Here is a 20,885-nt window from a genome sequence, read left to right as displayed (position 1 = left end):
GCCTGGGAGGCAGAGCGGCGGCCGCGCCCTCCGGAGCTCCGGCCTGGGGGCTGACTGTGGGGCTGGTGCTGGGAGCCAGAGCAGTCACCGTGGTTCCGGTGGCAGAGACGCAGGGGGAATAGTCACAGCTCCCAGGAGGGGCACCTGCTGTGGGCCCCAGGCGTGGCCCGGGAGCTCTCCCAGCCCTTGGGGCCTTTGCAGGGAGGCTCCGCACAAAATGGACCGGCCGGTCCCCTCGGGCGGTGAGCGGGGCTGGGCCAGGCCTGTGCGGCCAGCCCTGCGTCGCTGTCCCCAGGGAAGGGCCCGGCACAGCAGAGGGAGGGGCTGCGGCAGGCGGACGGCTCAGTCGCTGAGATTGGAACTCTCTCTGCCGTCAGGTAGGCATCGTGCATGTGCGTTATGTTTGAGAGGAAACTGAAAAGATGCCTGTCTTCCCTCAGGAAGAGCCTTTCTTTCCCACGTAAACAGGAAGTCGGGAACTCGTTAGTGCCCGCCCACACTGGAGGGATGAGTGATGGCCACGGCAGCTGGTTTAGTCAGAAGCAGAAAGCACAGCCCAGAGGCGGCAGGGAGTGCGCTGTGGGGATGGAAGAGCCACGGCCCCTCCCTCGGCCACCTCCGTCAGCCGCTTAGCTCCTGCTGTCCCAGGACCCGGGTGCTGGGTGAGGGCTGGACCGAGGGCGCACCGCCCCGTTGTGCTCGACACACACCCATTGCCGCCACCCGCTCATCTGATGAGCCAGTGTGAGGGCTCGGCTCAGAGCTGGCCTTGTGGCCAAGGGAGGGAGAGCCCGGCGCATTCCCTGCACAGGCCCGCATCCCGCCCCGGTCCCCGGAACAAAGGCCACAGAGGCCTTCCCACGCTGCGACCCCGGAGGCCTTCCACCTGAGCACCGGCGCCCTCCTGAGCGCGGGCTCTGCCCAGGAGCTCCCTGCCGGGCTCCGGGAGACGGTCTGACGCCAGGAGACGCACAGCACACCCCCCGGCGAGGCCCCGGGCCTGGGCGCGGCTGACTCTGAGGGTCCTGAACCCGCCCTCCTTGACAGTCTGTCTTCCTGTGTCGCACGCGTGAACTCTGAGCCTGGGCTCCCGGGGGTCCTCTGCGCAGCCTCGGCTCTGTCCCTGGGTGTCTGGCGGGGACGGCGCCGTCCGTCATTCTGCAGGAACGTCGATAGGCGGCGGGTCAGCTCCGGCCATTTAACTCCTGCTCGCCCGGAGCCGTGGAAACCATCACTCCCTCCCTTCCGAATCCGCCGGCGGCGGTGAGCGGTTTGCTCTGTGGCCAGCCCGGCACGGTGGTCAGCAGGCGACGCGTGGGCTACGAACCCGCCAGCTTCTGAGGGGGGTCGTGTGATCCTGCCACACGCCTCGGGCTGTGCTCGCCCCACATCCTGCTGGCGGTGTCCGAGAGGTGCGGGGCTGAGCCTTTCAGACGGCGGGTCTGTCTGCACAGCCTCAGAGGACAGAGCACGCTACGTTTCCCAGGAACACGGCTGCTCTCGGTTCTGTGTCTGAATGTGTGTGTTGACATGTGGTTGTGTGTGTCACCAGGTGAAACACGTTTCTTGCTAGGACTTGTGTCCACAGGAGCCGGATACGCCCTGTGTGTGCATCCGTCACTTCTCATCGGTGCCCTGAGCACCTGGGTTGTCCTCTCCTGCGTGTGGTCCTGCCTTTACGTGACAGCACAGCCGAGGGGGGAGACAGCCCGGCAAGAAGGCAGCCGTCGGCACGCTGGGCAGAGCCCTCGGCAGACCCTGACCTTGCCGGCACCTGGCCTTGGCCTCCGGTCTCCAGAACTCTGAGAAATAAACCTCAGTCGTGGCATTGCGGCATGGCGGCTCGAGCTGACCAGCCGCGGTGCCTGGAAGCTTTTCATCGGCCTCTGCACCCTGGACCAGTGCCCGCCCCCTTCGGGTCCTTTGGGACTGCACTGCCTGTCCAGTCCCGCCTTCTCTTTCCTGCTGACCCTGCTGCATCCCTGAGCCCGCCCCTTCCTCGCCAGCGCTCGGTGCTGGCTTAACACGCTGTCTTCAGAGGCTCTGAGCTCCTGGGTTTCAGACCTCCAGCTCCAGCTGTCTGCCAGCCAGCGTCCCCAGCCTCGTCTGTAATTCCGCGAGCATCTCCGTGCAGCGGCTGCCACAGCCCTGACCTCACCGCTCTGATCCTCTCTCCTGTGCTGGCTCCTGCGTGAGTGCGGGGAGGCCCGGTTGGCTTGGACTGAAAGCTGCGAACTGAACGTGGACCTCGCACCGAGCCTCGGGGTGATGGGAGGCGTGAGGTCTGAGTTGTTTCCAGCTCACACCTGGCTCAGAGCCCGTCTCCTCGGCAGCCCCTCCCTTCCTGCCCTCCCGCCGGGAGCCTCTCAGTCCTGCGTCAGGACCGCCAGGTTCAAGGCTGGGCTTCCCTCTCCGGCCTGGCCGGCCCTGCCCGGACATCAAAAAGGTTCCCCAGGGCTTGTCTGGTTGTCTCCGTGGGAGGAGCGTGAGTCACCTCACTGCCACCGCCGGAGGGAGCCAGGACACGCCGGTGCCGCGTACTCAGGCCGGCCAGCAGCCCTGCGGGCATCACCGCGCTGCACGGAGCGCCTGAGTCAGGGATGAGACTGAGCCGCTCTCCTGCTCACACAGACACGGCTGCATCTCCCGCCAGGCCCCTCGCCTTCCTCCCGGCCTTCTCCCACGCGGGCAGCGCAGTCCCGGCCCGGCAGCGGGTGGAGGGCCCCTCTGTGCTGACGGCAGCGCCACACCGGGTCGCACGTCACGCACTGAATGGACCCGATTGTCCTCCCCGAGACCTCCGAGGACACGGGACCGGTTCTGCTCAGTCAAGAGCAGGAGGCCAGAGAAGCAGGTACATGCGTGGCCGGGTTGGTCCCGGAGAAGCCAGCCAATGAAGAGACGTCTCAGGATGTGCTGGGGGTGGCGGTCCCCGCGCCCCTCCCCCGGCCGGCCGAGCAGCCTCACTGGACTGATGTGAGGGCTGGTGCCCGTGTGGCGAGCCCAGGCACAGTGCAGACACCTGCCCGGGCCCTCGAGACGCTGGCTCCCCCGGCCGCTGCCCGCAGGGCGGACACGTGCTCTCCGTGTGGCTCTGTCTTACGATGACGTGCCGTCAGGTTCCGCTGGGAGAGCAGAGGTCCTTTTAAGCAGGGGTCTTCAAACTACGGCCCGCGGGCCACATGCAGCCCCCAGGGGAGTCTGATCCTGCCCGCCAGGTTTTTTGGGCAGTGAGCGCAGCCAACGTGTTACAGTAGGAATTAGTAGTTCATGTAGTCCGGCCCTCCAGCTCTCTGAGGGACCGTGATCTGGCCCCCACTTTAAAAAGTTTGAGGACCCCAGTTTTAAAGAGACGGCGCCAGGGCCCCAGGCTGCGGGCCGCGGCACAAAGGCCCCGAAGCCACGGAGCGGGCGCGCCTTGTGCTTCCGGCGAGCTGGGTGAGCTCTGGGAGCTTCCCTTCTCGGGAAAGCTTGCTGTGCCTCCCTCTCATCGCACCGCACGTGACAGTACGTTACTGAGCACAGAGAGGCCCTGGAATCGGGGTCGCCGCATCCTCACCTGGCAAGCTGGGTGCAGCCCTTCGAGGCTTTTCTCTCAATGTATTTGTGAGGTTTTGTTTTTGGGTTTTTTTGCAGCTTTTTTAAATATATATATATATGTGTATATATATATATATATATATATATATATATATATATATATATTTTTTTTTTTTAATTGATTTCAGAGAGGTAGGGAGAGGGAGAAATAGAAACGTCAATGATGAGAGAATCTTTGATCAGCTGCCTCCTGCATGCCCCACAGTGGAGATGGAGCCCACAACCCGGGCCTGGGCCCTGACCAGGAATCGAACCCTGACCTCCTGGGTCATAGGTGGACGCTCAGCCCTGAGGCAGCCGGCCGGGCTGTGAAGGCTTTAATGAGGACGCAGCACCCCCTGCATGGGGTTATGTTGACATGTTTAAAACGACCTGCTTTGTATACAGGCTCCTGGAGGGGTGGTCGGTCGCTACGGTTTCCGGCCGGTCTTAGATGAAGGCATCTGGGACGATTGTCTTACCTTCTCATCACTGGTTCCTTTTAGGGAGTGTGTATTGTTTGCTTGGAAAGCGGCCAGCAGGCAGAGGTGCCGAGCGGCCAGGCCCGCATAGCCGGAGTCCTGGGCAGTCCGCGCGGCCCTGTGTCCGGCAGTCCGCGCCTGTGTTCCTGCGGCCTCAGCCTTGGCGCGGTGGGCCCGGGGCCGGGACGTCCCTCAGGCTCTGGTGCAGACGGGACCAGACGCCACTGCTGGGGAGTTAGCGTGCCTGTGGCTGCGCAGTGCGAGGGGCCGGGCTGCCCACGCTCCCCGGAGCTCAGTGAGGCCAGTGGGCCTTCACGAGGGCAGGGGCTCAGTGTGCCTTTATCCGCCGAGGTCCCAGGTCAGGACTCACAGCACGCCTGGACGCACAGCGGCCCTCCCCGGGTCAGGCCTGGGAGCAGCTCGGCCGTGCTCCTGCCGGGCTGGACTCGGACCTTGGCCAGGGTCTGTCCTCGGGAGTGCTGTCCTGTCGCCCGCCCGCCTCCTCCGTGGCCTTGGGGCTCCACAGCAGGAGGCGAGGCCAAGCCAGGCTCACAGAGCGGACTGACGGACGGACGGACGGACGGACAGACGAGCGTCCCCTGAGCGTCACTCCAAAGTCTTTCCTTCCGATCGTGTCCTCGCCCGCGCTGCGTGACGGCGAGCGTGTGGTGTTTGCTTCTTTCCTCGTGTCGGAGAGCAGGCGTGCTGAGCCATGAAAACAGACCCACAGCCGCTGAGGTCCCTCGGGACCGCTTTTCCCGTGTGGGGCAGGCCGTTCCTGACACCTCCCTGTTCCGGCGCGTGTCTGCTTCCTGTTGGGTTCAGGTGGCCCCAGAGCTCGCTGGCGGGCAGGACCCCAGTCTGTGAAACCTTAGAAACAGTTCCACTCTCGCTTGAGCCAGTCCTGGGCTCCTGTGGAGGAGGTTTTCTGAGATGGCAGGCCGCGGTGGAAAGGGGCCCGGCTGCCTCTGCCCACATGCTCGCCCAGAGCCCCTCCACTCAGGGAGCAGCAGCGAGCTCCGGAGCCCCATCGGTGCCCGGCTGGCGCCGGATGGGCTGCGGGCGCTCAGTGTTCGTCGTGCAAAGGCAGGTGAGTGGGCCTCAGGGGACCAGTGTCCTCGCTCGGCTCTGGCGTCAGTGAGCGTGCGGGGCCGGAGCCACGGCGGGCAGAGACGCGGAATCGAATGGGCACAGCTGTCCGTGGGGCCCAGTGCACGGCTCATCCCCACGAGGAAGCCACAGGCGGCCGTGTGGCCACTGGGTGTGGTGCCCACGTCCGGGGCGGAAGAAACGGCTTCGTTTAGACGTGGACGGGAGAAGGGGGGCGGGCGAGCTCTCGCTGTGAAGTTGGAGTCTCGGAAGGCCCGGGCCTCTCCCGCGGGCGGCGCCCTGCCTGGGCTGGGGCTGCCGGTCTCCTGTGTCCGCGGCCGCGACTGTCGCCGTTGCTAACGGAAACACGCGTTCCCCTAGGATCCCCGGCCGGCTGAACGACCGGAGGACGCCGCTGGGCGAGCTGAACTGGATCTTCACGGCCATCACCGACACCATCGCGTGGAACGTGCTCCCCCGGGGTGAGGCTGCAGTCAGGCCACGGCCTGGGACGGGGAGAGTCCGAGGGGAGAAATGGGTTCTCGCGGGCAAGAGAGCTGGCGGGGACAGCAGGGCAGGCCTGGGGGATCGGTGGGGGCAGGGGGAGGGCAGGGGGCGCTGGTGAGGGAGCTGCGCGGGCCCCTGCTCTGACCGTCGCCAGTGTCCTCCCCGGGGCTGGCCGTGTCCCCGCGGCCGGACGCAGCTGCCAGGAGCCTCGCAGCGGCCGGGGCCCGTGTTGGCTCACGAGGGTGGAAGGGGCCTCTGGCTGAGCCTGGGCGTGTGTCCTGACGGGCCGCGTGCCGCCCTCAGACCTCTTCCAGAAGCTCTTCCGGCAGGACCTGCTGGTGGCCAGTCTGTTCCGCAACTTCCTGCTGGCGGAGAGGATCATGCGCTCCTACAACTGCACCCCGGTCAGCAGCCCGCGCCTGCCCCCCACCTACATGCACGCCATGTGGTGAGTCTCCCGCTCCGCCTGTGCGGGGCTGATGGCGCCCTGGCCCGGCTGGCCCAGGGGCTCAGCTGCCCAAGAGGGCCGTGCCCCCGCTTCCGTGCCCAGTTTTGCCAGCTGCTGCCCCCGGGCCCGGACTGGTGGGCTCTGCAGAGCTTGTGCCGTGACGAAACCTTCCAACAGCAAGAGCGCCCTCCCGCCCATGAACAGACCGGAGCGGCGGCCTGGCCGCCCAGGGAGTCAGAGGGCCCTGGGCTGGACGGTTGGCCAGGCTGGTGTCGGCCGGTGTGGAGCGAGGTGGGCTCTCGCAGGAGGAAGGGACCACGCACAGCAAACACGAGGTGGACACGGAGTAACACGTGTGCACGTAGCGGGGCGGCACTAAGGAAGACTGGCTCGCGCGGCTCCTGTTTCATTTTTGATACGCAGCCATCAGAGCCCTTCCCCTCACGTCCAAGTACAGCCCACCCCGTCCGGAGCCCGTGCAGTGCTCGGCGGCCATGACCTGCGCCCTCCGAGCCCAGCAAGGGCGCCTTGTGCCGACTTCCGTGTGGGCAGCTGCCGTGCTGGCCTGTGTCTGGGCGGCACATCTCCCGGGGGTGGTCCCTCGAAGACCCAGCTGCCCTGGGGGGACGGGGAGGGACAGATGGAGGGGAGCCTGAGGGCAGGACCGAGCTGCGTGGGCCGGGCCGTGAGGGAAGGGAGGTGGCTGGAGCGTCCCTCTGTCCCTCTGCCGGCGACCCCGCAGAGCCCCTGCCATCTCAGCTCCCCGGGAAGCCCCCAGGGAGGTGGAGCCAGAGGCCAGAGTGGTTGCCTGGGGCCCTCGAGGTGGGCCCAGCAATGTTGTTGTGTTGTGTTTTGTTTTGTTTTATTATTGATTTTTTTACAGAGAGGAAGAGAGAGGGATATAGAGTTAGAAACATCGATGAGGGAGAATCATCAGTCAGCTGCCTCCTGCACAACCCTCACCGGGGATGTGCCCGCAACCAAGGTACATGCCCCCGACCGGAATTTAACCCGGGACCTTTCAGTCCGCAGACCGACACTCTATCCACTGAGCCAAACCGGTTTCAGCGGGCCCGACAGTGTGGGCAAGCCAGCCTGACTCGTGGGCACCACGGCGGGCATTTGGGGCCGGTGGGGGCCCAGCCTCACGCGGGCCTGCTCCTAAGGCGGTGGCCTGGCCCGCGTTTCACGGTGCTGGTGTGACGCTGCCACTGCCAGCCCAGCCGCCCCCTCGGTGGGCAGGCCGCGCCGGGGACACGAGCCGGGCGGACACAGCCTTAGACGGGGCCGGTCGCTCTGTGGCTCCCGTCTCAGCTGCAGGAGAGAAGAGCTCACGGCAAAATGGCTTTAGTTTCTCTGCCTTCCCCGGGGCCCGGCCACTGCCCTGCTCCGCCTGGTCCTGCGGGAGCCGGTCGGTGACTCTCCGGTGTCCTCTGCTCTCTCCCCAGGCAAGCCTGGGACCTCGCCGTGGACATCTGCCTCTCCCAGCTGCCCACCATCATCGAGGAGGGCACGGCGTTCCGGGTGAGCCCTGGGCACAGGCCCTCCGTGGAGGCGTGGGGTCAGACGTGTGAATCCCCCTGCTTCCCCCGTAGCGTCCGCCTCACCCCCCAGGGGCTCAGCGCCTCCCTGCCCACGTCCAGTCTGCACAGGCCCCCGCTCCACCGCAGCGCCCAGGGCTTATCCTGTCTCCCGCTCTGCTCCGGCCGCACCGGCTCCCCACGGTGGCGGAGGCGCGGGGACTGAGCTGAGGGGTGCGGCGTGTGCGATAAGGAAGGCGGGTTCTAACTGCCCCCTCCGTCCACAGCACAGCCCGTTCTTCGCCGAGCAGCTGACCGCCTTCCAGGTGTGGCTGACGATGGGCGTGGAGAACAGGAGCCCCCCCGAGCAGCTCCCCATCGTGCTGCAGGTGAGGCCCGCAGGCTCACAGGGCTGCGCCCGGCCCAGCGGGGCTGGAAGGCACCTGCAGCGGAGCCTCGGCCCTGGGCCGGGATGTGGCCGAGTCCGCCCGAGCGTCAGAGAAGGGCTGCGGGGAGTGGTCAGAGGCAGCCCAGCAGCCAGGCGTGATGTCACCTGTGGATGGACCTGTGGCTGTGGCCTATGGGTGTATCTGTGGGTGTGACCCTGGGTGTGAGCTGTGGCTGTGGCCTATGGGTGTATCTGTGGGTGTGACCCTGGGTGTGAGCTGTGGCTGTGGCCTATGGGTGTATCTGTGGGTGTGACCCTGGGTGTGAGCTGTGGCTGTGGCCTATGGGTGTATCTGTGGGTGTGACCTGGGGGAAGAGCAGTGTCTCCTGGCCTCTGAGCCTCTGGAGCAGCAGGGACAGCGGCCCCTCGTGGGCCACGGTGCAGGACGAGGGCTGATCCGAGGGATCGGCCTCGCCCCCGCACGGCCTTGCAGGTGCCGCCGTGACCCCTGTCCTCTCCCCGTAGGTGCTGCTGAGCCAGGTGCACCGGCTGAGAGCCCTGGACCTGCTGGGGCGCTTCCTGGACCTGGGCCCCTGGGCGGTGAGCCTGGTGCGTGTCTGCGGGGCAGTCAGAAGCAGCCTTCCTGTGGTCAGGGGGGCGTGGCCAGTGGCCCGTGGCCCGTGAGGCCCTGGGAGGGCCAGGTGGGCCTGTGACCGCCGTGTCGGGTTTGGTTCCGCCCTCTTGTCCCACCTGCTGCTGTTGGGTGTCACTTGCAGCACGGAGAGGGCCACGGCCTGTGGCTCCCCGCCCGCCCCGCCCCAGCCACAGGGCCGTTCCCCAGGAGCCCTCATCCCCGCGTCCCTCTGCTCTGAGCCCTCTCCCCGCTGCTGGTTAGAACAGGAACCTCGGAGCAGTGCGTGTTCCAGCAGACCAGGCGGGAGCTGCGGGGAGAGGGGCCGGTCTGCCTGTCAGGCGCAGGGCGGGCCTCGTCTGCTTCTGTTTGCAATGATGGGAGCAGGGTGGTGGGCCTGTGTCTGGGGGGCTGCTGGCCAGGTAAACACCACGCTCACAGCCAAGTGGGGTGGCTGCTCGGTGCTCGCCGGCTGAGGGGGCGGGACGGCTGCGGGGGCTGGGCCGTTGGAAGCAGGCGAGCCGCGTGGGTCCGCGTTCTCTGATCTCCATGTGTGGCTGTTTGTCTCCTCCTCACGTAATGTCACCGCAGGAGGCGGAGCCATAGTCCTTAAGGGGAGGGGACTGGGAGGGACAGTCCGGCTGCACAGGTGGCCCAGCGCCCGCGGCAGGGTCTGCACACCTGTCACCGCACAGTCACGCGGGAAGAGCGGGAGACAGTGGGAGCATCGCAGAGTTTTCATGCCCGCGGCTCACCCCACAGGACTAGCTCTGGCCCCGGGGACTGAGCCAGGCCAGGGGGGCGTGTGGGGCTGGAAAAGCGTGGCCCGAGGCGAGGCCAGTGTCCCGCCCCAGGAGGGGGCACCTGTCCCGGGGGCACCTGTCCCCTGGGGGCACCTGTAAGGGAGGGGGCACCTGTCCCCCGGGGGGCACCTGGCTGGAGGCCCAGCACGCTGGAGAAAAGGCGGCACAAAGCCGATGGAACGGACACAGCGGGCTTTGCCCTGGTCCTCCTCACTAAGGGCCGTCTTCTCCCTGAGCCCCCGAGAGCAGGAGACCTCCCTCAGGTGCTTCACTGCCCGTACGGGCCGGAAGCCCTGACGTTGCACCTTTGGGTGCCCTTGTCCGGAGGCGCCGTGCACCCCTGAGGGTCCCGGCCTTGAGTCCTGTTGCCGAGAACAGACGGGGCCCCGGGCCGGCTGGCAGCTTCCAGACAGGAAGTCGGACCTGGGAATCGAGGGAGCCCCGTCTGTGGGCGAGACACCACTGTCCCATCCCATGGCCCATCTGCGAAGCCACGCATCGGCCTCGGCCCCAGCGGCACCCGCCCCCGGCCGCCGGCTCCCGCTGACACGCGCCCTCCCGCAGGCCCTGTCCGTGGGCATCTTCCCCTACGTGCTCAAGCTGCTGCAGAGCTCGGCGCGCGAGCTGCGGCCCCTGCTCGTCTTCATCTGGGCCAAGATCCTGGCCGTGGACAGTGTGAGCCGCCGTCTCCTCCCCGTGGGCGTGGCTGCTGAGTGTGGGCGGGGCCCCCGCGGGAGGACGAGGGGGTAGCAGGGGAGGCCTGCAAAGGAGCTGGTCTTGCGGCCAGGCCCCTGCCCCGGCCCCCCCCTCCCCGTATCAGGAGGAACTCCTGAGCGAGTGAGGGCGGCCCGCTCCCCGCGGCCCGGGAAGCACGTGTGAGCAGCGTCTGCCTCCCGCGTCTCGCTCACCTCGGCCTCTCTCCGCAGTCCTGCCAAGCCGACCTGGTGAAGGACAGCGGTCACAAGTACTTCCTCTCGGTCCTGGCCGACCCCTACATGCCGGTGAGGCCCCGTGCTGCTGGATGGAGGTGGTGTGGGTCGCTCTCGCCTGTTGTGCTGCGGGCGCCTCGTAAAGGCTCAGGAGACGGTGCCCCCGTCGCCACCCCAGCTGCGGGCCGCGCTCCGGGAGCCGCGCTCGTGCTGCCGCCCCGCTTACCCCAGCGCCCTGGACGTGGCGCGCTCATTCGGAGCTGCCAGCTCCTCCTGGGAGGGCGTGGTTGGCCTGTTGGTGTCCTGGCTGCCCCCTGCACGCCCCCCACTGGGATGGAGCCCACAGCCCAGGCCTGTGCCCTGACGGAATCACACCCTGACCTCCTGGTTCCTAAGTCAACACTCACCCCCTGAGCCCGCGGCCGGGGACAGAGTGTCGAGCTGATCCGTCCACTGACGCCAGGGAGAGGGGGAGAGGGAGCAGAGCCAGGCCCCTTTACTCCGGCCTGACGGGCAGCGGGAACGCAGGGTGGCTGTCCTGCGGCCGCACCGGGAGCCATGTGCTCTGCGGAGGGAGGCCCTGTGGCCGGCAGACCCTCCAGAGGAAGGGCTGTTGGGCTGCAGGCTCAGGGACGTGGTCTGAGCGGCATCTCTGCGGGCGCGGGGAGCCCCGGGAAGGTGCGCTAGGGGGGCCTCTGTTTTCCAGGCCGAGCACAGGACCATGACGGCCTTCATCCTCGCCGTGATCGTCAACAACTACAACACCGGCCAGGTGGGTGCCCTGGCCGCCAGGCCTCCCGCCGCCACGCCCGGGTGCCAGGGTGCGGGTGGAGGCGGAGGCCCCTTCCACCAGCGGGGGCCGTTGAAACGGTGGGACTTAGAAAGGGGGACATACCGAGGTTTCTGAGAAAGGGGAGGCTGGGACCCCGGGCCCACGCTGTCCCCCGCCCCGCCACAGGAAGCCTGCCTGCAGGGCAACCTGATCGCCATCTGCCTGGAGCAGCTCAACGACCCCCACCCCCTGCTGCGCCAGTGGGTGGCCATCTGCCTGGGCCGCATCTGGCAGAACTTCGACTCGGCCCGGTGGTGCGGGGTGCGGGACAGCGCCCAGGAGAAGCTCTGCAGCCTCCTCTCGGACCCCGTCCCCGAGGTGGGTCCCCGGGCCCGGGCACAGCTGGTCCTGCCGGGCGTGCGGGTGAAGGGGTGCCCCTGGGACAGCACCTCCAAGGGGCTGCTCCGCCAGGCGGGCCTGGCGCCCGGAAGCTGTGCCCACAGCCCGTCCCCTGAACCCGGGCCACGAGGCCCCTCCTTCCCCAGCAGGGCGGGCGGTGACCTGTGCCTCCCGCAGGTGCGCTGCGCGGCCGTCTTTGCCCTCGGCACCTTTGTGGGCAACTCTGCCGAGAGGACGGACCACTCCACCACCATCGACCACAACGTGGCCATGATGCTGGCCCAGCTCATCAGCGACGGGAGCCCCGTGGTGCGGAAGGTGCGTGCCCGCCCGAGCCTGACCCTGTCCGCAGCCGCGAGCGCTCAGCCCGCGCCTGACCCTCCAGGGCGCACTGCCCCGGACGTGCGTGTGCCGCTTCCTCACGGCCTTTACCAGGCCCGGCCCCGCGGCTGAGGGCCCAGAGCGGTGTCCCCGCTGCCGGCCGAGCGCAGGGCTGTCTCCGCCCCTTCTCCCCGCCACGCGCTCCAGCTGCCGTCGGGCCGCTGCTGCTCGCGGCGCTTGACCGAGCCTCCCTCCCAGGAGCTGGTGGTGGCGCTGACGCACCTGGTGGTCCAGTACGAGAGCAACTTCTGCTCCGTGGCCCTGCAGTTCATGGAGGAGGAGAAGAACTACCCCCTGCCTTCGCCCGCCACCACAGGTACGCCCCGGCCCGGCCCCCCCCCCCCCCGCTGCCCCCCGCCGCCACGGGTTCGCCCCGGCCGCTGCCCTCCGCCACCACGGGTACGCCCGCGGCCCGGCCCCTGGCCGCTGCCCAGGGCCCTTGTCAGACTGTGAGCGCCTTCAGTTCTGCCAGAAGCTGGCGTGTCACATCCTCGCCACCCGGACGCCCGCTCTGAGTGGCCGGCCCCTTCCCTGGCGCTGAGCAGGACAGAGGGCGGGAGGTGCTCTGGCCCTCTGCCTGGCCTCCCTCGCCCTTTTGGAATGAGATTCGTGGGAATGACGAGGCCGGGGCTCAGCACGCGGGCCCTGTGGTGACGATGCCATCGTGGTGTGGGGTCCTGGCTTGGAGGCACGTTAGGCAGCGCCTCCTCTCACACCGGCCTTTTACCAAGTCTGCCTCATTGTCCCGCCCCCTCCCCCAGAGAGCGGGAGCCTGACCCCCGTGCGCGACAGCCCCTGTGCCCCCCGGCTGCGCTCGGTGAGCTCCTACGGCAACATCCGCGCCGTCACCTCCGCCCGCAGCCTCAACAAGTCCCTGCAGAACCTGAGCCTCACGGAGGAAGGTGAGAGCGGAGCCGGGGGCTGGGGGCCGGGCGCTGAGGAATCGGGTGCCACCCTTCCCTGCCATAGACGTGGCTCCGGGCCCGCTCCCCCGCCGGTGCCCCACAGCTGGGTCTCCTGGGGGGGCGGTGGCCCCACGGTGTCCATACGCCGGGAGGCGTGGGACGGACGGGGTCCGGGCGCCGGGCTGACGCCTCCGTGTGCCGCAGCGGGTGGCGCCGTGGCCTTCTCCCCCGGGAACCTGAGCGCCAGCAGCAGCGCCAGCAGCACACTGGGCAGCCCTGAGAACGAGGAGTGCATCCTGTCCTTCGAGACCATCGACAAGATGCGCAGGGTCAGCTCCTACTCGGCGCTCAACTCCCTCATAGGTGAGGCCCCGCGCCCACACGCCTGGCCGCCTGGCCGGGACAGGAGAAGTGCCCTCACCCGGCTTGGAGCTGGTGACACGAGTCGCTTCATCGCGAGGGAGCTGCCGGAACCTTCCGTCGCTCCATCAGAGCCCGGAGCAGCGGTCTGGCCGTGGCCCTGCCCCCGGAGACGGCCCCTGCTCCTGACCCGTCTCCCCTCCCCCAGGCGTCTCCTTCAACAGCGTGTACACGCAGATCTGGCGCGTGCTGCTGCACCTGGCCGCTGACCCCTACCCTGACGTGTCGGACCTGGCCATGAAGGTGCTCAACAGCATCGCCTACAAGGTGCGTGCTCCCGGCCCCCAGGCCCGTCCTCGCTCAGACACGGCTCCGAACCCCGACACCCACCTGAGCTTCCGGGCGTTTCCCGCCACTGCCTACCGAATCGGCCCCGGCCCTGCCCGCTCCGTCCCGGGCCCCGCTGGCCGCCCCGGGCCTGACTGCTCACTCCCGCCCTCCAGCTGCAGCAGAACCAAAAGCCCTTCTAGTCCCCTCTCCGCTCCCGAGTGCCAGGACCAGGAGGGCAGTCCTCTCGCTGGTGCAGTGCTAGACCCACAGGTGCTGCTGCCCTCGGCCCCCAGCTCGCAGCTTCCTCCCCTCGGCCCTGCTGCCCCATGGCAAGGAGGCAGCCCGGGCCCCGCTGCCCTCCGGGTCATCTCACCCGCAAGCTGAGGCGGCTCGGAAGGCCCCAGCCCGCGCCTGCCTGTGGCCCCGGCTCGTCCCGGCTGACGGGGCGCTGCCTCTGCTCCTCAGGCCGCCATGAACGCCCGGCCGCAGCGCATCCTCAGCGCGTCCTCCCTCACCCAGTCGGCGCCCGCCAGCCCCACCAACAAGGGCGTGCACATCCAGCACGCGGGGTGAGTGCGGCTCGGCGCGTCCTCGGGGCGGCGCTAGGTCCCAGGGCGCCGGCTCGCTGGTCCCAGGGCTGCCTCCTGTCCTCGCCTCCCTCCCGCTCCTCTCCTCGGCGCCAGCGGGCCGCCAGGACCTGCTGGGCTCCCCGCGGCATCACAGCTGACGGGGCGGGGGCGGAGGGTCCGGCGAAGGGCTGGTGTTCGGCGTCCCTGGCGGGTCTCGGTGACGCCGGGTTTCTTCTCCCCAACGGCAGGGGCTCCCCGCCAACGTCCAGCGCCAGCAGCTCCAGCCCCACCAACGATGTGGCCAAGCAGCCAGGCAGCCGCGAGCTGCCTGCGGGCCGGCTGGGCGCCGCCGGGCCCACGGGGGCACAGTACACGCCCCACTCCCACCAGTTCCCCCGCACACGGAAGATGTTCGACAAGGGCCCCGACCAGGTGCGCCTGCGTGGGGCCGTGGCTCTCACGCTCAGACTCCTGATGGGTTCACGCCCTGGGGACCAGGGGCCGGTCTGAGTGCAGCCCACACCACATGGCCGAGGCCTGTGGGGCCCGGTGACCAGGCGCCCAGGGGCCTACCCAACCGCTCAGGACAGGGACAGCCAGGCCACCCCACCTGCCCCAGGGTTCCTGGGGCGCAGACCCAGGTGGCCTCCTAATGCTGGCTCCTACAGCCCGTTTTGTCACTCGGCCCCGGCCCCACTGGGCCCCATGCCTACGGGACGCAGCAGCCAGACCTGCCTGTCTGCTCTGAGCGGCTCCGGGGCCCAGGAACGGGGGTCACAGGCTCATTTGTCTCTTCCCCTCCCCCCCACACCTGGAAGCCCGCGGACGACCCGGACGACACCGGCCACAAGAGCTTCATCTCGGCTGCGATGCAGACGGGCTTCTGCGACTGGAGCGCCCGGTACTTCGCGCAGCCCGTCATGAAGGTGCGCGGCCGGGGCGGGAAGCGCCGTCTTAGTGTCTGTCTGCGCCGAGCGGGTCTGGTTCCCCTGCGGGCGGGCGGCCCCGGCCGGGCAGCGGGTGTCGCTGTCACGTGCACACAGATGGCCCCGTGGCTGCCACACCCGGCAGCTGCCCGGTGCCGGGGCCTCGGGGCGCGGCTTTGGCGTGAGGCCGCGGTACGACACTGCGTCTGCAGTTCGGGGCGGCTGACCGGGTAGCCTCAGACTTGGCGGTTTCCTGTGCGTTCACTGGAGATCCGTGCTAGAGCGTGTTCTCTTGTCTTGTTTTCTCCGTCCCCTGCTTTCCCAGGGGTACGCACAGGCGTGCTGTGCTTCCGTGGGCTCAGCTAGCTGTCTGATGGCACGTGTGTGGGGTGACATGCATGGGGGACTCTTCCATTAGCCTGCGTCACGTGGGAACTAGCATTAGCTCCAGGCTGGGACCACCCCTCAGAAATGAAGCGCGCGCGCGCGCGCGCGCGCACACACACACACACACACACGCACGCACACGCACCCCGCCCCACCCTCGGTCTGAGGACCTGCGTGCTTCCCAGCAGAGCTGTCTGCAGCTCCGTCACGTGACCCTGGTTAGCGAGGCCGAGTCCCGGCACATGGCAGAGCGGCCGTGTTTGCTGGAGCTTCTTCCCGTCTCAGGGCCTTCTCCCAGGCCGGGCGGCCGAGAAGATCTGCGTCGGGACAGGGCCCCCTCGATGGATGAGACCACACACACACACACACACACACACACACGGATCTCAGAGCTCACACCTCCCCGCTCAGCTCCCGGAGCTCACCCTCCCCACCTCGGCTCCCGGAGCTCACACTCCCCCCTGGGCTCCTGGAGCTCACACCTGCTTCAGGAAGAGCGTTAGGCACGGCCTGTCGTGTGCTTTAAAGCGGACACATTGAACTTTGTTCTGATTGCGGAGGGCACAGGGTTTGTGCTCAGCCCCTCGTGCTGTGGGCCGTGCCCCTGGCAGTGCCAGCCTCGTGCCCTGCCCCACGCTGGAGCCCCTGGCACCACACCTGTCAGAGGCATAGCGAGAGTGAAGTCCTCAAGCCAGTGTCCCTCCTAACGTGTCCCCACGTAACTAACAGCGGCCGCGGCAAACAGGACACGGTCACGGGGTGACAGGCTCTGCCCGGGAAGGCAGTGGGCCCGGCTGGTGACTGCTCCTGTGGTGACTGCACCAGAGGAGCAGAGGGAGCGGGGCGCCTCCTAGCTGCAGAGCGGGGAGGGGCAGGACCCGGCGTCCCTTCCCAATAACTGCGCTGGGCAGGCGGGTGGGGGCGCCCCTCGCAGGGCGCCGGGGCCTGTCCCGGTTCCTCCTCGAGAAGCAGGAGCAGGGGCCACCGCGGCGGCCTCACCCTGCTGAGCCGCGGAGGGCTGGCGGCGGGAGGCAGACCCGTGCAGGTGGCACTGGCGTGGGCACGGGCCCCAGGTGCTCGGCAGCCTGCTGCCCCAGGAAGGGAGGGTCCCCCGGGCAGCGCCGCGGCGTCGCACACAATCGTGCTCCCCGCGGCACCCGCTGGAACACGAAGCTTCTGGATACAAACCCCAAAGAGCGGCGTGCCAGGTCCTCTGCCGGCAAGTCCGGATGCCGGGGAGGAACCGCCCCGGATCAATGGAGACCCCGTGGCTGAGAGACTCAGCATGTTTTCCCGGAATCGATGTTGTGAATCAATACGGTCTCCATCGAAGTCCCGGGGGCTAGAAACCGCAGCCCAGGCTCAGGTGCGCGGGGAGCAGAGACCAGGACAGCCCGGACAGGCGACGCGGTCGTGGCTGGACTCACGGTCTCGATGGGAGGCTCAGCCCAGGCGATCGGGACACGGGGCGTGGTGGCAGCGACACCGGCCAGGGGGACACGCAGCCGGGAGTCGGTCTGGAGCGGCGGGCTGTCGATTCTCAACTAAGACAGTGTGTTCCCGGGGCGGGAGGGGCACGGGGACGGGGCCGCAGCCCCTCACGCCTGCGTGAGCGAGCCGGGGCGCCCGCCCGGAGTGGGACCGGAGAGGCCGGAAGGAAGCCGCGGTGGCGGCGAGGCGCTGGCTCCTCAGTGAGGATGAAGGACGGGGAGCGGGAGCCTCTGAGAAGAGGACCCGGAGCCACGGGCAGAGACGCGGCTGCGGGGCGTGTGGACTGGCTGCTGGCCCTCCGCGCTCAGCCCTCCTGACTGCCACACCGGCTCCCGAGAAGGACCCGGGCCCCGCTGCCTCCGAGGGCGCCCAGGCCCTGCTCCGGTCACGCTCCTCGGTGCTTCCAACCAGCGGAGGGCCCGGGCGGGCGGGGCTGCGGGGCCTCTGCGCCAGGGGAGAGCCTTGCTGCCATCGGTGTTCATGCGCGTCGCTCTTGCAGATCCCGGAGGAGCACGACCTGGAGAGTCAGATCCGCAAGGAGCGCGAGTGGCGGTTCCTGCGCAACAGCCGTGTGCGGAGGCAGGCGCAGCAGCTCCTTCAGCGGGGTGAGCGCCCGCCCGCCGCCAGCCTGTGTGCCCCCACACAGCTCCCGTCCGCACCACCAGCCTGGGTGCCCCCCGCACACGCCCACCAGCCTGGGTGGCCCCCGCACACGACTCCCGCCCGCCCGCGCCACCAGCCTGGGTGCCCCCCCGCACACGGCTCCCGCCCGCGCCACCAGCCTGGGTGCCCCCCGCCCGCGCCACCAGCCTGGGTGCCCCACGTGCGGCTCCTGCATGACGTTCAGGAGGGGGCGGCCGCCCGGCCCGGTGCAGGCCCGCGTCTGGCTGGGGCTGAGGCCACCGTCCCTTGTGCAGGCATCACGCGGCTGGACGACCAGATCTTCCTGAACAGGAACCCCGGGGTCCCCTCTGTGGTCAAGTTCCACCCCTTCACGCCCTGCGTGGCCGTGGCGGACAAGGACAGCATCTGGTGAGTGTGCGCGGCTCCCAGGCGGGGGCGGGGGCGGGGGCGGGGGCCATGACGGCCGTCCTGGTGGCAGGGGGCCGCGTCCCGGCCTCACTGCTGCCCCTGTCTCCCTGGAGCTTCTGGGACTGGGAGAAAGGGGAGAAGCTGGACTACTTCCACAACGGGAACCCCCGGTACACGCGAGTCACCGCCATGGAGTACCTCAACGGCCAGGACTGCTCGCTGCTGCTCACGGCCACAGGTGAGCGCGTGCCCGCGGGCCGGGCGGGCATGGCAGCGTGCCGGGACCGGCGTTCCCGGAGGCACAGGAAGGCCCTGCGTCAGGAGGGCGAGGGCTCCTCCAGGCAGTGGGGAGCCGTGACCAGGGCCGGCAGGGCCTCGGGACAGTGTCCGCCTCGGGGACCCTCGTCCCTGCCCTGAGAGGCGCCGGAGGCCTGTCCCCCCAGCCTCCACAAAGCCTGTGGCAAGGTGGAGGGAGACCAGGCGCCGGGCCCTCTGCCTGGCGGCGACCCTCACCGTCCCTCCAGCCACAGCCCACACCAGCGGCGGGCCCACTCTCCCGTTTGGAGTGCCGGCTCTTCGGCCTCACCCCGGAACCCGGGCTGCCCACTGAGCCACCTGGCGACATCGCCTCCCGCAGCGCTGCAAACACGGCTCTGCTGCCGGCTGAGAAGCCGCTGCCCGGCCCCCGGCCCCTCCATCCCAGGCACCGGGCCGGTCACTGACTGGGCGCTCCTTCCAGTCCCGGGCCTCGGGAGCTGCCCACGGGGACAGCCAGCCGGGGGCCAGGCCTCCGCGAGGCGACGGGCATCTCCGTGGCTCCTCTGGCTCCTCCGCGGGCCAGGGGGCCCCTGCGCTGACCGCCTTCTCTCCTCCCCAAGATGACGGCGCCATCAGAGTCTGGAAGAATTTTGCTGATTTGGAGAAGAATCCAGAAATGGTGACGGCGTGGCAGGGGCTCTCGGACATGCTGCCCACAAACCGAGGTCAGTGTCAAGGCCAGTCCTGGAATCGTGAGCCGGCCGGCTCCCCGTCTCCACAAAGCACTCTACCTGGGAGGGGCGGCTGTGCAGGGGGCGTCGGGCTGACCTCTGACCTGGGGCGTCCCTAGCCTGCGTGCCTGTCCTCAGCCTCGTCCCCGTCTGGCAGGGGTGTTGCTAGGGAAAGAGATGCTGCTGACGGGGCTGGGGGCTGCATTCTGTGCTCTTTGCACCCAAATTAGCCCCCTTTGTGGGGTGAGTGCGCAGGGATCACTGGCGTGTGCTTATGTCGGGGCTGGAGCCATGTGCTGGCCTGGCCTCCCGTGCTGAGGGTGCGCTGGCCTGGCCTGGCCCCCGTGCTGAGGGTGCGCTGGCCTGGCCTGGCCCCTGTGCTGAGGGTGCGCTGGCCGTGACCCTGCAGGCACAGCTCTGCACGCTGCCTGTTAGGTGGGGGGTCTGGCCGCGTGCGCAGTGGGTGACCGGCCCCTGCCCGCTGTCCTCCAGGAGCCAGGTCAGGGGTCACAAGGACCTCGAGGCCTCAGCTCACGGCTCGGTGTGCCCACAGCAGTGACGGCTCAGGGTGGGGCAGGCTGTCAGAGCTGGGTTCCGGGGCCTCATCTCCCTCCCTTGCCCGGTGCTGCAGCCAGAGGCTTCTCTGCCCCTGCCCTGTCTGAGCCTTAAGGCGACTCAGGGGGGACCTGCTGCCAGCGGGCAGCTCTGGGCGGCAGCAGGCGCGGGATCAGAACGAAGCCACACTTTTCAGAAACTAATGTCAGCCGGCACCCCGCCCAGCACACGGCGTTCCCTTCGCCTGGCCTGGCGGGAGCTGGCGGTGCCAGGCCGCTCGCGGGCCCTGCCGCAGCCTCACCTTGTTTCTAAGACCACCCAGCGCCGTCTCCCCCCCTTGAAACGTCCCCACGTCTCCCCCTGGACCCCCTCCCCCGGCCACCCACCTGCACGTGGGCGTTTCCAAGCCCCGCACACGGACACGCGGTGCCGTGCTGGGTCTTGTCTCTCGGTGGCCACAGCACCTCCGACTCCCATCCAGACACAGGTCGTTTGGAGGCCAAGCCCCCCGACCCAGTGGGTGCTTGTCAGGTGAACGCGAGGCGGCCGCTCCACCTGCCCCCGCCCGCCCCGCTGCCGGCGCTGAGCCGTTCTCCGTCTGCTTGGGCCAGTGCGCCCGGCCACTCGCCTCCCGTCAGACCACGTCCCTGTCTCCTCGCAGGTCTGGCCCGAAAGGTCTCCATCTATCTTGACCACAGTAAGCAGGGAGGTGAGTGCCCTCTGCCCCCGGGCGCCCAGGGCCGCGGGCGCTGCCCTCCTGCTGGCGCCGTCCCTCAGGGAGCAGAGTCAGGGCTGGGTTCTCCCTCCCCCGACCACAGAGATCCGTCCAATCCAAGGACGCAGCCAGCGAGCGCCGCCTGGGTGCGTCAGGGAGCGCGGAGCGCTGACCGACCCCCAGCCGCGGAGGGAGCCTCGGGAGGGCCGCCCTCCGGCGCCTCCTCCCTCCACGGGTGGCCCTCCAGCCGGCCGCTCCGAATCTCACTCCCCACCCCGAGCCCCTGGAGGGTCCCCATTCTCTGTCCTCCAAGCCCGCCCACTGGCCCCGGAATGGGAAGAGCAGGGCGCCATCTGCTGGCGAGGGGCCGGCCGCCTCCCGTCCCTCAGGCCCGGGGAGATGCTCCAGAGCCCAGAGCCAGGCTGTTTCCCACCTAAACCTCGGGCAGCGGAGACTCCTCGGGCAGGCCGCGGGCAGCGTCTGTTTCCGTCGGAGACGCGCAGGGCAGCTTGCTGAGCGCCAGGTGCAGCAGCAGCGGGGCTGAGGGCAGAGGATAGTCTGGGGGTGGGGGGTGCTGACTCGGCGGAAGCCACATCCAACAGGGTCCCGAGGAGGAGACAGGCAAGGGGCGCTGTGGGCCTGGGTGGGGACAGCGACACCCACAGGCGGCGCTGCTGTCGGCAGGCCCATTGGGACGC

The 20,885-nt window shown here is 68.8% G+C and overlaps 1 protein-coding gene across 2 annotated transcripts in view; it reads left to right on the top strand.

Moving 5' to 3' along the window:
* RPTOR (regulatory associated protein of MTOR complex 1) overlaps positions 1 to 20,885 on the top strand; it is a 56,985-nt gene that overhangs the window by 29,692 nt on the left and 6,408 nt on the right. Inside the window, exons 8-29 of one of the 2 annotated variants that reach the window (XM_084861872.1) lie at positions 5,532 to 5,632; positions 5,961 to 6,105; positions 7,554 to 7,629; positions 7,913 to 8,014; positions 8,539 to 8,622; positions 10,012 to 10,122; positions 10,374 to 10,448; positions 11,083 to 11,148; positions 11,335 to 11,526; positions 11,725 to 11,865; positions 12,127 to 12,244; positions 12,690 to 12,830; positions 13,038 to 13,196; positions 13,402 to 13,520; positions 13,989 to 14,092; positions 14,341 to 14,524; positions 14,911 to 15,018; positions 17,396 to 17,501; positions 17,814 to 17,928; positions 18,042 to 18,166; positions 18,807 to 18,911; positions 20,134 to 20,181. In XM_084861872.1, coding sequence (XP_084717998.1) covers positions 5,532 to 5,632; positions 5,961 to 6,105; positions 7,554 to 7,629; positions 7,913 to 8,014; positions 8,539 to 8,622; positions 10,012 to 10,122; positions 10,374 to 10,448; positions 11,083 to 11,148; positions 11,335 to 11,526; positions 11,725 to 11,865; positions 12,127 to 12,244; positions 12,690 to 12,830; positions 13,038 to 13,196; positions 13,402 to 13,520; positions 13,989 to 14,092; positions 14,341 to 14,524; positions 14,911 to 15,018; positions 17,396 to 17,501; positions 17,814 to 17,928; positions 18,042 to 18,166; positions 18,807 to 18,911; positions 20,134 to 20,181 — 2,525 coding nt within the window. The remainder of the gene's footprint in view (positions 1 to 5,531; positions 5,633 to 5,960; positions 6,106 to 7,553; positions 7,630 to 7,912; positions 8,015 to 8,538; positions 8,623 to 10,011; positions 10,123 to 10,373; positions 10,449 to 11,082; positions 11,149 to 11,334; positions 11,527 to 11,724; positions 11,866 to 12,126; positions 12,245 to 12,689; positions 12,831 to 13,037; positions 13,197 to 13,401; positions 13,521 to 13,988; positions 14,093 to 14,340; positions 14,525 to 14,910; positions 15,019 to 17,395; positions 17,502 to 17,813; positions 17,929 to 18,041; positions 18,167 to 18,806; positions 18,912 to 20,133; positions 20,182 to 20,885) is intronic. The other variant, XM_084861873.1, reaches the window with a different exon arrangement.

The sequence above is a fragment of the Pipistrellus hanaki genome (genome assembly GCF_964339955.1).
Source record: "Pipistrellus hanaki genome assembly, chromosome: 16".
Taxonomy (NCBI): domain Eukaryota; kingdom Metazoa; phylum Chordata; class Mammalia; order Chiroptera; family Vespertilionidae; genus Pipistrellus; species Pipistrellus hanaki.
Note: the sequence above shows the minus strand (reverse complement) of the source record. Positions and strands in the feature narration are given on the sequence as shown.